The sequence below is a fragment of the Myripristis murdjan genome, chromosome 15 (genome assembly GCF_902150065.1).
Source record: "Myripristis murdjan chromosome 15, fMyrMur1.1, whole genome shotgun sequence".
Lineage (NCBI taxonomy): Eukaryota > Metazoa > Chordata > Actinopteri > Holocentriformes > Holocentridae > Myripristis > Myripristis murdjan.
Window position 1 is genome coordinate 31,273,677 of NC_043994.1, and position 15,000 is coordinate 31,288,676.

General features: G+C 44.2%; 1 protein-coding gene across 1 annotated transcript in view; it reads left to right on the forward strand.

The window, feature by feature from the left end:
- Positions 1-15,000, forward strand: part of slc30a6 (solute carrier family 30 member 6) — a 78,286-nt gene that overhangs the window by 29,191 nt on the left and 34,095 nt on the right. Inside the window, exons 5-6 of the mRNA XM_030071255.1 lie at positions 10,838-10,880; positions 11,495-11,560. Coding sequence (XP_029927115.1) covers positions 10,838-10,880; positions 11,495-11,560 — 109 coding nt within the window. The remainder of the gene's footprint in view (positions 1-10,837; positions 10,881-11,494; positions 11,561-15,000) is intronic.

A 15,000-nucleotide genomic window follows, 5' to 3' on the forward strand; every position in this document is an offset into this window, starting at 1 on the left:
CTTAAAATCGTTAACTAAGAAAAAAAAAAAAAAAAAAAAAAAAAACAGTTCTGCCTTATTTGAATTTAGTGCAACTAATATGGTGCATCAGCTCTGAGTGGAATCTACTGTTTCAAATGAGAGGCTCCGTAAATAATAAAAACAATAATACAGGAAGTAGAGCTGTATGAATGAAAGAGGAAAATGGCTGATTATCACGTTGTGTATTACTTTACACCCAAAATATAAATGAATCCTGCAGTCCTGTCTGACAATCAGGACAAAGAGAAACACGTGTGAATTCACTGCAAATCTGCAAAATGCGTCACATTCAAATTAATATCTGTGTGTGTGTGTGTGTGTGTGTGTGTGTGTGTGTAGCTTTGTTTGCGAGCTCTGTGTCGGCTCAGTGTTTGTGTGCATATCCATGAGTTTGTTTGTTTGTATGTTTACCCAGCGATGGTTGTGTATGCACATGTGATCTGAGCTGTGTGTGTGTGTGTGTGTGTGTGTGTGTGTGTGTGTGTGTGTGCATGCGGTGTCCCTAGGCCCTCTGTGTTCCTGTGTGTCAGAACACAGCTGGTGAAGCAGTCAGTCCCACAGGGCCTTCAGTACAGGGAACACACACACGCATGCTCCTGTGTCTGTGTGTGTGTGTGTGTGTGTGTGTGTGTGTGTGTGTGCCCTCTCTCCTGTGATCAGCTCCTTTTACTCCCCAAACAGCCACCACATCTGCTTTGCTCTCAATATGGCTCAATAATCTAAACAGTCACATACGTGTATGATCTCACACACACACACACACACACACACACACTGTTCTGCTGCGTTGTCCGCATGCATGGGGTTCCATCTCCAAGATTCATTGACTTGAGGAAACATCAGTGCCTTGCTCAGCGGCTTGTGGCAGGAAGTTGCCGTCCAGCTACGTTCCCTCTGTCTCTGCTGCTGTTAGACAACATGGTTGCCCTGGGCAACTGACATACCGTCCATACATACTGTACATTACATACCATAATCCCAGACATCACATTGCATCACGTCAGGCTGAGCGCCGGGTGCAGATGGATCACATGAGCCAACCGCCGTGCACCGAGCCGGCCAGCGTGTGTGTGACGGGCGTCGTCACATGAAGATCTCAGCGTGCTGAAAACAAAACAAGGCTCTGTGAGCTCATAATGAACAATCAGCCTGGAAATGAGCTCATATTATTTTTTCAGATTGCTCCTCTCTCATTCAGACAGATTTTCATCTGACCGAGCCGAGGTCGGACGATCACAACCATTTGGTTCATGGCAATCCACCCAACCTGTTGGGTGGATTGCTATGAAATTTGGTGTTGACATTCATGTTCAGGGTTTTCCCTGCCTTATAATTTCTTAGGCGCACCGCCTAGACGTTTTCACCGACCGCCTAGATCAAATGAACGAGGAAAGGGGGAAAAACGGACATCGACATATTCAATCTGCGGCTCCTTTAGGAATCTGTTGTTGATGCTAGCTTGAATTTTCCGGGGGGAGTTAGGCGGGCACTGGGCCATACGTCATGAAATACTGACAACGGAATTAACCAATCACTGCAGCGAATAGTTTCTGTGTGCACGCTGAGAGGATGGCTTTCAGCCGCAGCACATCCGCTGTAGGCTAGGCGGTGGTGGAATGTATGAATCGCCTAGCGCGAAAAACACAAGCGCTCGCAAATACCAGTGATCCATTGGCCATTTGGGTGACTTGTGTGAAGCTGCAGATTAGCCAGATAAAACGGAATCTATTTTTAACGCGGAATTTGACATAACAGCTGCACCGGCACCGCACAAGCCAAAGGGCAGAGAAACTCTCCAGCTACAGCAGCGCACTGACATAGATTGTGTAACAAAGTGAAGAGTTGCCACTCCGCGCTCTATTTTCACTGGCTAACAGCAGCACACTGGCTTAGCTTGTCTATTCAGAGAAGAGGTATCACTTCGGATTTTTTTTTTTTTTTTTACAATCTGTTATTGAAAAATAAGCACCCTGCCCCCCGCCCCCCCGCCCCCCGCCTAAGACCTAAAATTGGCCAGGGAAAACCCTGATGTTGGTTAGGTAAAGATACTTAGATAGATAGATAGATAGGTAGACTTTATTGATCCCAACCAGGGAAATTCTGGTGTTCCAGCAGCAACAGTAGAAACATACAATAAAGTTAAATAAAAAAGAATAAAGGCTAAATATATACAATAGAGACTATAAAGACTAAAAACTAAAAATATACATGAATGAATATGAAATGAAATATACAGATGGAATTAAGTATATACATGATTGCGTAGATAAGGAGAGTTAGTATGAAACCACGAAACCAAGAACCGAGTGGCGGAACCCGACGCCCGGTACTGGGATTCAGGAACTAACCGACTTGATTCGACCTCTGAAGGAATCAGCACTTCCCCTCCACCTCCCCCCTCCCCTACTTGTCAAGTTTGGTGACCCTGTGATCTTTTCTCTAGCGCCACCAGCAGACTCTGGGTTAGAAATAGCGTGCTTGTATTTTGGTATATTGGTTTTAAATGACGTTAAGACGAACTTAACTTTTTCCCATAAAATCAGCCTTTACATTGAATATTTTAAATGCAGTCAGAACTCGTGCATTGGTCAAGCATTGACGTGACAACACCTCAGTAAATATGAGCCATCAGAGGCTGCAGCTCAGAACAGCCAGCGCCAAACAGACAGATGAATCAGTATCAGTATTTGGGGACTACTTGACACAAAGTATTGATTTGAAAAGGCTTCGTTACAAGATGACTGACAGCTTTCCTTCAACAAACGAGTCCAGCAGCACCAAACAGGACCCTCGGCTGCCCTGACGTGTGCCTGTAATCTGGATTTAGAAATCAACCAACCTGAGCTTGTCGCCCCAGTGAATCAACACACATTTAATTACACACTCATTTTCCTTACAGGCTGTTTGCTCACCAGATGATATGTTATATTGATTAGCATTAATAGGGGCTGTAGATGATACGGGGTCAGGGCACGAGGCGGGGAGGGGGCGTTTGGTTTAACATATCACCACCAGCTGCCGCTCAGGTCCCATGTGGAGACACGAGGAGACGGTTTACCTCATCGTCTGAGAGGACGCCGCGGTATGGCTCGGCCCGCTCTCCGTACGGACACGAGCTGCCTGTCACATCTGAGGACGACAGGCTGTCTCTCTGCTGTGTGTGTGTTTGTTTGTGTGTGTGTGTCTCCAGAATGACGTGTGTGTGAGAGAGAACATGATTGATGATTTTGAACTTGCATGTATTTGTGAACAGTTTGTTTGTATGTGAAGTGGAGAAAAAGACAGGAACGCATACATCTTAGAGTGTGAACATGCATTTGCGACTGCTTGTGTGTGTGTGTGTGTGTGTGTGTGTGTGTGTGTGTGTGTGCGCGTGTGCATGTGTGTGTGTGTGTGTGCGTGAGTAGGAAATCAGGCTGCTCAGCATCTCATGTTGCTCCTCTCCATCTGGACTCTCTTCTTCATTTACGACTTCAAACTTGTCTTGTTCTCCAAATCTCTTTTCCTCTGTTCTTCCACCTTAATCTTCCTCCTCTCCTCTTCCTCCTCTCCTCCTCCTCCTCCTCCTCTCCTCCTCCTCTCCTCCTCCTCCTCCTCCTCTCCTCCTCCTCTCCTCCTCCTGTCCTCCTCTCTCATCCCACAGTCTTCCCTCTCTGATATAAAATTGGTTATTCTCAAATTGTTTTTCTTTTGAAATGTTTAATAATAACATGATATTGTTTGACTGCATCTCTCTCTTCTTGTTATTGTGCATTTACAATATTAATAATTTCTTTCTTTTATTTAAACACGTTGTTCTAAAGAGCTGTAATCTCCTGTAATAGTTTTCTTGTTTATATTTTGAATAGTAATTAAAAAATGTATAGATAATGAGTAGCGTTGTGAGATAGTGGCTGTCAACAGCTGAACCCAGTGAAAAAGTGTAGAACTGAACTCATTCATTCTGTCCTGTCTGGGATTCGAACCAGCAACCCTCTGATCACGAGCAGCTGACCTCCAGACTGTCACTAGAATAACCCCCTCCCCCTCCCCCTGCATCATCGCACGCATGCACGCGCGCGCACACACACGCACGCACGCACACATACACACACACACACACACACACACACACACACACACACACACACACACACACACACACACACACACACTGAGTGGCAGCAGCTCCTCACAGTGGCACAATGGGCTCATTAAAACACAAACAGAGCAGTGACCCATTTTATTAAGAAACAGTCAAACACCACACAGCCTGCACGGCTGCTACATTAACATAACTGAGTCCTCTGTGTGTGTGTGTGTGTGTGTGTGTGTGTGTGTGTGTGTGCGTGTGTGTGTGTGTGTGTGCATTGCATGTGAATCGGTAATGCAGTGCTGCTCTGTGTTCTCATTACGTGTGTGTTTATTCGTGTGTTTTTATTAATTCATATTATTATGAGTGCACTCGTGTGTGTGTGCCCTTGTGTTGTGTGTGTGTGTGTGTGTGTGTGTGTGTGTGTGTGTGTGTGTGTGTGTGTGTTGCCCTGTGGTCTACTCTCATGTTTCTCTCTCAGTGGTCAGCAGTGTCAGCCTCCTCCTCTTCATCCTCCTCCTCTTCATCCTCCTCTTTGTCTTTCCCTCTCCTGCCTTGTCACTTCATTCCTCCTCCTCCCTTGTGTTACTCTTCCTCTTCCTCCTGCTCCTTTTCCATTTTCTTCTCCTCCTCCTCCTCCTCCTCCCTTGTGTTACTCTTCCTCCTGCTCCTTTTCCATTTTCTTCTCCTCCTCTCTCCAGGTCTGTTTCTGCTTCACCTCCTCGTTGTCTCCCTTCTCCTCCTCCTTCTCCTCTTCCCCTCTCCAGCCTCTTCCTCTTCTTCCTTGCCCCTCCCAGCCCCATCCCTGTCCACACTCCTCCTCCTCCTCCTCCTCCTCCTCCCTGGAGATCCTCCTCACCGCAGCAGTTGAGGCGTTCGATAGAAGCTTTTAGTTTACATCTGCAGCACCTGACACCATGACCCGGCTGTGTGTGTGTGTGTGTGTGTGTGTGTGTGTGTGTGTGTGTGTGTGTGTGTGTGTGTGTGTGTCCGTCTTATGGTCTCATGTTGGGTGGAGTGTTTCTGTGTGTGTGTGTGTGTGTGTGTGTGTGTGTGTCTATGTGACAGAAATGTCCGTGTACCACAATTATGTGCGATTGTGTATTTCTGGGTGCATGTGTGGCTGAATATGTGGATGTTTATTCTTGTGTGTGTGTGAGTGTGTGTGTGTGTGTGTGTGTGTGTGTGTGTGTGTGTGTGTGTGTGTGTGTGTGTGTGTGTGTGAGTGTGTGTGTGAGTGTGCGTGCATGTATGTCCGTCCAGGGTCTCGGCTTACTGTTTACCGGAACCAATGACACTAAGCTGCTATTTGCTGCGGTTAGCACATCCAATTCCTGATTTGTGTGTGTGTGCGTGTGTGTGTGTGTGTGTGTGTGTGTGTGTGTGTGAGGTTAGTTAACAAGTTACTCATCCTGCTACAAACCAACTACCATTTAATACCACTAACACACCGGCCTTTTATGTGTGTGTGTGTGTGTGTGCCTCTATGGTTCCTTATAAGTACATATAATATGTACTTTATAGCAGTATATAACTAGTGTGTCTGTGTGTGTGTGTGTGTGTGTGTGTGTGTGTGTGTGTGTGTGTGTGTGTGTGTGTGTGTGTGTGTGTGTGTGTTTGGGCTGCTCCTCTGCAGACAGCATTAAATATTCATCCTCCGGCTCACATTTCTCCTCTATCATCTGTCCATCCATCCTCTTCCTTCCTCCCTTCCTTCCTCCTACATTCCCTTCCTTATCTCCTTCCTCATCTCCTTCCTCACCTTCATCCTCCCCCCCCGCTTCCCTCCATCTTTCCGTCGGTGCGTCGCTCTGTTCGGCCTCGTTGTGGGCGGGGCCACAGGCTCAGGTTGCGTCCACACAGCGGTCTGCGGCTCTAAACTTCCAGGCAGACAAATCGTGTGTTTTTCTCTGCGCCGACGTCAGCTGTCATATCACGTTGTTTTTTATTTTAACGAGCAAACAAACACAGCTAGCTCGCGGATGCTAACGAGCAAACATGAACGTCCGCCGCTGACGATGCAAGCGTGCTGTCGGCCAATCAGGAGCCTGCTCTCCTCTCCATTGAACAAACAGGGATTTCAATCCTTCACTCTGTTCTGAGTGTTGAGTTCAGGCTGTGTGTGTGTGTGTGTGTGTGTGTGTGTGTGTGCGTGCGCGCGCATGTGCGTGTGTGCGCACTTATTTTTATGTTTGTGTGCATGTCCTTTTGTCTTTTTGTGTACACAGATAAGCATAAACAAGTATGTTTTTGTTTGTTTGCGTGTTCGTGCATGTTTTTGCTTGTTTGTTTAGTGTGTGTGTGTGTGTGTGTGTGTGTGTGTGTGTGTGTGTGTGTGTGTGTGTGAGTGAGTGGTGGTGACTAATGTCCTGTCTGCTCTGTTTGTTGCTCTGGTATCACATCCTCGCGTCCTCTGGGTGTCAGTGTTTGTAAGCAGGAGATTTACAGAAGAATTGAGCCGGTTGCTGTGTGTGTGTGTGTGTGTGTGTGTGTGTGTGTGTGTGTGTGTGTGTGTGTGTGTGTGTGTGTGTGTGTGTGTGTTGGATGCTGTATGTAAACCTAGCCAGGCACATCAGGGGGAAATTTCAGCCCAGTTATTGATTAGCCCAGCCTGCTCAGTGCCGGTGGGTCACTGTGATACCAGCAGTGGTATTATTATCATTATTATTATCGCTATTATTATTATGTGCTGCAAGGCTGCTTTTAATTCAACACAACACGATGAGACCAAACTGTATTGATCGCTGTGGGGAGGCAGGGTCACCGCACAGCAACATGGTAACAGGATACAGCAAAGAAAAAAAAAATATATATATATATATCTATACACACATACAGCAAATAGGAGGAATTATTCGTCATACAGCTGGAAAGTTACTCTCACAGATCAAAATACTGCATGGATTAATTTCTGAGGCATTAGTGACACACTGACCTCTAACACAGACACAGGTACATACAGTGTTATATAACCGAAAGTATTATTGTTTTATTGATGCTAAAGCGATTTCCAGAAGTTGAAATAATGCTGGTGGTCTTGGCTGAAGAAGTATTCGCTGCTGTATTAATAGTTTATTTTTGTTTTTGCTCACTTATTACTTTAATAAGTAGTAGTAATAGCATAGTGATGGTAGTAATGATAGTGTTTGCAGCAGTAGTAGTAGTACTAGTTCACATAGTAGTAATAATAGTAGAAGTTGTGGCAGTCATAGTAGTAGCAGCAGTACTTGCAGATGTAGTATTTGTGGTAACAGTAGGATTTGAAGGACAAGCTGCTGTAGTAGCAGATGTAGTAGTGATGGTAGTAGTTGTATTGGTAGCAAGTATTATGATTTATCATAGTAAGGATAGCAGTTAAGACAAAATTTGTAATTATAGACAGTAACAATACTGTTTATGGTGTTTTCATTTTGTTTAACATGGAGGTGAATGGCATTGTTCATTTGAAATCTTACTTACTTTGTTTCTTATGTAATCTTTAACTCATACTCAACATGAATATTAAATAATTAACTTTACAGACACTTTGTTTTTGCTTGTAGCCGTTTGTCTGCGGAGTTCAGCCTCCATCAGATATTTTCCTCTTTACCATCAGTTACTCTGTCATCGCAGTTAGTCTCTCTCTCTCTCTCTCTCTCTCTCTCTCTCTCTCTCTCTCTCTCTCTCTTTCTCTCTCTGTCTCTGTCTCTCTCTGTCTCTCTCTCTCTCTCTGTCTCACTGGCTGGCTGTCTGCGTTTTCATCAGCCTGTCTGTCCATCTGCCTTCTCACCTCTCTCTGCCTGTCCTGTGCCCCTCTCTCTCTCACAGCCCGTCCATCTGTCCTCTCTCCCTCTCTCCCTCTCTCTCTCTCTCTCTTTCTCTCTACCTGCCCCCCCCCTTCAGGATTACATGGCGTCAGGTTGGCCAACATGGACGCCGGCGGTGGGGAAACAAAATGTTCCTCTCAGCACAAAGCCGCTCTAATCCGCTCGCCTCATCCCCCACTGCAGACTGATTACAGGAAGCCGGCTGGCACACACACAGGCAGGCAGGCAGCAAGACAGACAGACAGACAGACAGACAGGCAGACAGGCAGGCAGACAGGCAGGCAGTAAGACGTACAGGCTCTGAGTAATTAAGCCAGGCTACTTTGACAGCATGAAGTCACTCAGTGTCTTGCTGGATGACTTGGTGACTGGTTTATCACCTGATTTGCTGACTGACTAGTTGACTGGGTGGCACACAAGCTGACTGGCTGGTTTACTGGGTGACACACAAGCTGACTGGCTGGTTTACTGGGTGACACACAAGCTGACTGGCTGGTTTAGTGGGTGACAGCCGAGCTGACTGGCTGGTTTACTGGGTGACAGCCGAGCTGACTGTATGGTCAGCTCGATTTAATTAATTAATTAATTAATTTAGTTAGTTAGTTAGTTAGTTTTGGCCCCACAATTAAAAATCAAGGAAGGGACTGTGTATATCTTGGGCTCCGTCCCGTGTGATCTCTGAGTCTCTGCTTGTCTGGTTTGGGTGAGACTTGGGGTTAATGATGGATTTTGACACTGGAGTCTGGCAATTTGAATATAAACCCGATTTGCCCACCACAGCGCCACCACCAGGCCAAAAAGTCACCATGCAGTTACACCGAGGGTGATATGCATCAGTTGACTTGTTTGAGTTTTCCATGAGTGGCATACAAAGGTTTGGACCCGTTCAGCCTTCTGGATTGAATTGCAGTTGTGTGTTTAGATTTTAAAAAAGGAGATCATTTGACTCGGGTCAGGTCACTTTCTTCAAACCAAACCCTGATATAATCTGATCTGTTACAATAATGAACATTTGCTGACCAGCTTTGCATTTCTGTCTGACTGATGGTTGAGCTGACTAACTGACTGACTGACTGACTGACTGACCTACTGACTGACTGACTGGTTTACTGGCTGCCTGTGCCTTTAGTGCTCACTCTCATTCACTGTGTATCTGTGTGCATTCAGGATGATGGAGAGATTTGCCAAAGCCTATAGAGAGAGAGAAAGAGAGAGAGAGACAGCTGAACTACGGCCACTGGCTGCTGAGACAGAAAAAAATGCAGTATGGTGTTTTGTCCATCTGAGGGCAGCACTGAGCACCTGCTAAACAGAGCAGAATATGTGGCGGTCAGTGAGGCTAAATGCTACAAAATGATCACTACATTTAATTCCCAATATTTAGGAGTAACTGATCTGTTACTGCCGTTGTCCCAGGACCCCAATATTTATCATGAAGACAGAATTATAAGTTCATGTGAAATCCATGATTGCAAAATTGTGTCAATTTTTTTTTTTTTTTTTTTTTTTTTTTTAATGGGTTCCAGATCTGATTCATCTAAGATCTAACAGACTGTATCTGTATCCTCTTTTCCGCCATCTGCTCATTTTCACCAGTGCACACTGATAATTAACATCTATAGAGCTGATTTTCTGGAAAAGTCCCATTCACGTGAAGCATTTTGCAAAAAAGTAGGGCTGAAACTAATTTTTGGTTTTGAATGTTGATTAATCTACTGAATATTTCAGTTAAAGACCCAATGAAAGGGACTCTTACTTTCTTGATTTGATGTGTTTCCTGCTGAAACAGGAAGGATCATTCATCATTGCAAACCAACAAGATGTCAGTTTGGGAGAGAAACACACTTTTATTTTGAAGGGGCAGGTGGATGAGATGGGATGGTTAAAGATTTGTGAAGGTTTTATTGGTTGAAATTTTAATTTACATCCACTAGTACAGGATGGTGTCACTGAGACTGTTTCACAGGAAGTAGAGGTCATGTAAAGTCATCAGTAAATATTTTGGTAATAAAATGTCAAGTTGCAAGAGCCCAAATAAGAAAATTGTTCCTTTAAGTCTGAAGAAAAAAAAATAGATCAATTTATTAATCAACTAATCGTTTCAGCAACAGCAAATAGTCTAGTATTTTCTAAATGAATTAATTTGATTTGGTCATTTGGACGTCAGTAGAGTCTGTAGTCTGCAGAGTGGAGCGGGGCCTCACCTGCAGGGTGGAGCGGGGCCTCACCTGCAGGGTGGAGCGGGGCCTCACCTGCAGGGTGGAGCGGGGCCTCACCTGCAGGGTGGAGCGGGGCCTCACCTGCAGGGTGGAGCGGGGCCTCACCTGCAGGGTGGAGCGGGGCCTCACCTGCAGGGTGGAGCGGGGCCTCACCTGCAGGGTGGAGCGGGGCCTCACCTGGCTGATGATAGATGTCGTCTGCACGGGGGAAACGGGCCTTACTGGAGTTAACTGGGTCTGGTCGAACCATCACATTTGATGTGTGAAGGGAAAGTGTCAACTTACACCATCTGCTGCTGATGTTCAGACAAAAAAAAAAAAAAATCAATATTAATTTCCCAACAGGGGATTTTTAATAACTGATTATCGATCAACAACTTATTTTTAATGCCATTTTACAAAACCATGTTGCTGATTTGAGGCCGTGGCCTCATCAACAACACATCAGGCTTTTGGACCTGTTTCGGGAAAATTTCAATGAAAGCCATCGCGTACGATCTGAAATACAGAAGTGAGAGATGAATCGAGAATCAAATTATAAATTTAGCCATGACCCGAAGAATCACAATCAAACGGCGAGACTCCCTCCTCTGTGGAAAAGTCAAACAGCCTGTCAAGCAGCCTCGCCTATTACTCATGTCAGCGTGAGCTTTTTGAACACCAAAGCTTTATTTCTATGTTGTGATTTTCATTTTCTTTCCTCTGTTTTGTCGTTTCAGCCTTAACTGCCTACACATACCTCACCATCTTTGACCTTTTCAGGTAAGAAACTCTCTAGACTCCACTTTTCTTCCCTCCGATTCCTCTGAATCCTAAAGCTCAAAAATAACCAGTGTCTCAGTCTGTTAAAGGTTTTGTCCGATTAGATTGCAAATAATAATTATTGAACATTTTGTCCGATGGTCTAGCAATTTTTCCAGTTTTGTATGTCTTATCAGTTTTCTAGTGCAGGTAGCTCATTTCACAGTCTAGTCCCAGGAGCTTGCAGTCAGCTCCATCAATCAGAAGTCATCATGTCATGCTGAAGTTTGCTGTCTGTCAGAGCTGAAGCTTTATTCATGAAAAAGAAAATTTGGTGACTGTTTTGTCTGGGGGATTCTCCGTTCATGAAAAATAAATGCTGTAAGATTTTTTAAATGAATAAATGTGGAATAAAGTAAAGAAGATGTGAACTTGAGTTGAACTCCGTCTTGTCGTTTCTCACTGTCGTCTACACTTTGTCTCTTTACCCTCCTTCCATCCTTTCTCACTTCCACCGTCCATCATCACTCCTTCTTCCTCTTGTCCTTTCAATTCCCACCTGCCCCTTCCTTCCCTCCTTCTCTCCTTCCTTCCCTCCTTCCTTCCCTCCTTCCCTCCTTCCTCCCGTTCTGCAGTTTGATCACCTGTCTCATCAGTTCCTGGGTGACCATGAAGAAACCCAGTCAGCTCTACTCCTTTGGGTGAGTGCATTACCCTGAACTCTATTATATTACACCACGCACATTGTTCACAAAATAGGTTTGGACTGATAATATCCTTTTATTAAAAATCTGATTTGGTTCAAACATTTTTATTGTAGAATTGAGTGTCATTGGGTGTTATTCATGAAATGTTCATAAATTAGTTTTTCTGTCACATAAAAAAAAATATTCCTACTAAAAACTACCTCAAGTTAGATTTGATCGTATCCACGTGAAGATGTTGACGAATGCCAGTCACCCACATTATCATCAGTTACCATAAATCCACACCCATGAAGAAGCAAAGTCCCTTTTAAGAGACGTGGGTTCACTCGGCGCCTGGGCTGTGCGATATGTCACTGTATATCATGTGATGACAGACAAATGTCTAACCCTAACCCTAGTGTACATAATATGGCACCTTCAGCGTAACTATGGCAACATCTTGACACAGAGGTAAAAGGCCTAGGTGATGGACTAAAGAGGTATCCATCCATATGGCGCATTCACTGCACTATTTATGGCTGGGAAATTGTGGCAGCATTGGGAAGCATGTGAGGATCGCTGATAGACTCTTTGATTTTACAGTAATATTGTATATTTTGTTTACTGCTCCATTGAAAATTTTCGTTTTTTTTCTTGTCATCAATTTGAATGAGGTTTTTAAAAAGTCTCCATGGAAATTTAAGCTTGGGGATTTTGGAAATGTTCGTTTTTGTTGTGGTTAACCTAAGGTGAATGGGGCAAAGATAAACAATAACCAATAAAATGAATGTCAGCATCAATATCACCACTTTTTTTAGTTGCTGAGGGGGACATACAGTGCTGTGAAAAAGTATTTGCCCCCTTCCTGGTTTCTTATTTTTTTGCATATTTGTCACATTTAAATGTTTCAGAACATCAAATTTTGATATTAGACAAAGATAACCTGAGTAAATATAAAATACAGTTTTTAAATGATTTCATTTATTAAGCGAAAAAGGCTATCAAAACCTACCTGGCCCTATGTGTTAAATCATGACTTTATTTATAATTGACCACATTTTTTTTTTTGGAAAGCTGGTTACTGATTACTGCCAGACCTGTTGAATCAAGAAATCACTTAAATAGAACCTGTCTGACAAAGTGAAATAGCATAAAAGATCTCAAAAAGCAACACATCATGCTGCGATCTAAAGAAATTCAAGAACAGATGAAAAACAAAGTCATTGACATCTGTCAGTCTGGAAAGGGTTACAAAGCCACTTCTAAGGCTTTTTGACTCCAGTGAACCACAGTGAGAGTCATTATCCACAAATGGAGAAAACTTGGAACAGTGGTGAACCTTCCCAGGAGTGGCCGGCCGGCCAAAAATACTCCAAGAGCGCATCGACGACTCATCCAAGAGGTCACAAAAGAAGCCAGAACAACATCTAAAGAACTGCAGGCCTCACTTGCCTCAGTGAAGGTCAGTGTCCATGATTCAACAATAAGAACGAGACTGAGTTCCAAGGCGAAAACCACTGCTGACCAAAAAGAACACAAAGGCTCATCTCACATTTTCCAGAAACCATCTTGATGATCCCCAAGACTTTTGGGAAAATACTCTGTGGACTGACGAGACAAAGGCTGAACTTTTTGGAAGGTGTGCATCCCGTTACATCTGGCATAAAACTGACACAGCATTTCATGAAAATAACATCAAACCAACAGTCAAACATGATGGTGGTAGTGTGATGGTCTGGGGCTGCTTGGCTGCTTCAGGACCTGGACGACTTGCCATAACTGATGGAACCATGAATTCTGCTCTCTACCAGAAAATCCTGAAGGACAATGTCCGGCCATCAGTTCATGACCTCAGACTCAAGCGCACTTGGGTTATGCAGCAGGACAATGATCGAAAACACACCAGCACGTCCACCTCTGAATGACTTACATAAAACAAAATGAAGGTTTTGGAGTGGCCTAGTCAAAGTCCAGACTTAAATCCAATTGAGATGCTGTGGCAAGACCCTAAACAGGCCTTTCATGCTCGAAAACCCTCCAGTTTGGCTGAATTAAAACATTTCTGTAAGGAAGAGTGGACCAAAATTCCTCTACAGCGATGTAAAAGACTCATTGCCAGTTCTGAAAATCCCCGAAAATTCCCTGGAAATTCATTATAACGGAACATCTTTGCATGCATATCTGCTTATAACAAACCAAAATGTTAATTATGTATACATGTATATGACCGAGTGAATGCAGTGAATATAAAATCCCGAAAATTCCCTTGCAACACTACCACAGAAAGCAAAAAAAATTCTTTGAAACGACACCTTTGTCACAGAAAAAACACTTTTTTTCCACTTTGCGATGCTTGTACGTGTGTGTGAGTGTTCATTTGTTGGTGAGCTGATCCATACAACAATATCAGCTGCATGTCTGTGGATGATACTTCTGTGTTTGGATTGGGGTGTGTGTGTGTGTGTGTGTGTGTGTGTGTGTGTGTGTGTATGCCGCTGACCTCAGACCTTAAGGTGTGGGAGAGTGGTGATGAGCGAGGGTAAAGCTGCTTTTCAGCTCCATTTGTTCTTCATAATGCGTGTGTGTGTGTGTGTGTGTGTGTGTGTGTGTGTGTGTGTGTATGTGTTGGTGTGTGTGCATATTAATGCATGTAAGCAAACACACGCTGATTTTCGTGCACCGATTGTGAAATTCCCGAATCCCATTTTGTCCGGGCGGCGTCCTGCAGAACGTGTTTGTCCATCCCAAACTTTTTTTTTGTTTGTTTGACGGGACGTTGTTAGTCTGGAACCCCCGACACAAACGGGCGGATAAATAATCACTGCCCATCAGCACACACACGCACGCAAACACACTCGAACATGCCTTCAGGTTCTCAACAGTAAACACACACGTACACTCCACAGTGGTGATTAGGGAGAGGTATGTGTGTGTGTGTGTGTGTGTTCACGGGTTGTTGAGCTCATCCGTACAACAATATCAGTAGCGGGTCTGTGGATGCCATATCTGTGTGTGTGTGTGTGTGTGTGTGTGTGTGTGTGTGTGTGTGTGTGTGCTGCTGCTGACCTCAGACCTTAAGGTGTGGGAGAGTGGTGATGAGCGATGGGAAAGCTGCTTTTCAGCTCCATTTGTTCTTCATAATGCTTGTGTGTGTGTGTGTGTGTGTGTCTGTGTGTCTCTGTGTGTGTGTGTGTGTGTGTGTGTGTGTGTGTGTGTGTGTGTGTGGTATGTATTTATGCATAAAAGCACATGCTGATTTCTGTGTGTGCATTTGTGTCTGCTTGTTGCATGCAGTGTATATTTCTTGGTGTGTGTGTGTGTGTGTGTGTGTGTGAGCTAGGTGGCTCAGAAGGCAGGGTTATTCACTAAACTGAGTTTGTTAACTTGGAGTTAAGGGATTTTTGGTTCCAAGAAGCGAGATTAGATGAAATCCCTGTCAGTTACCATGGTAACGG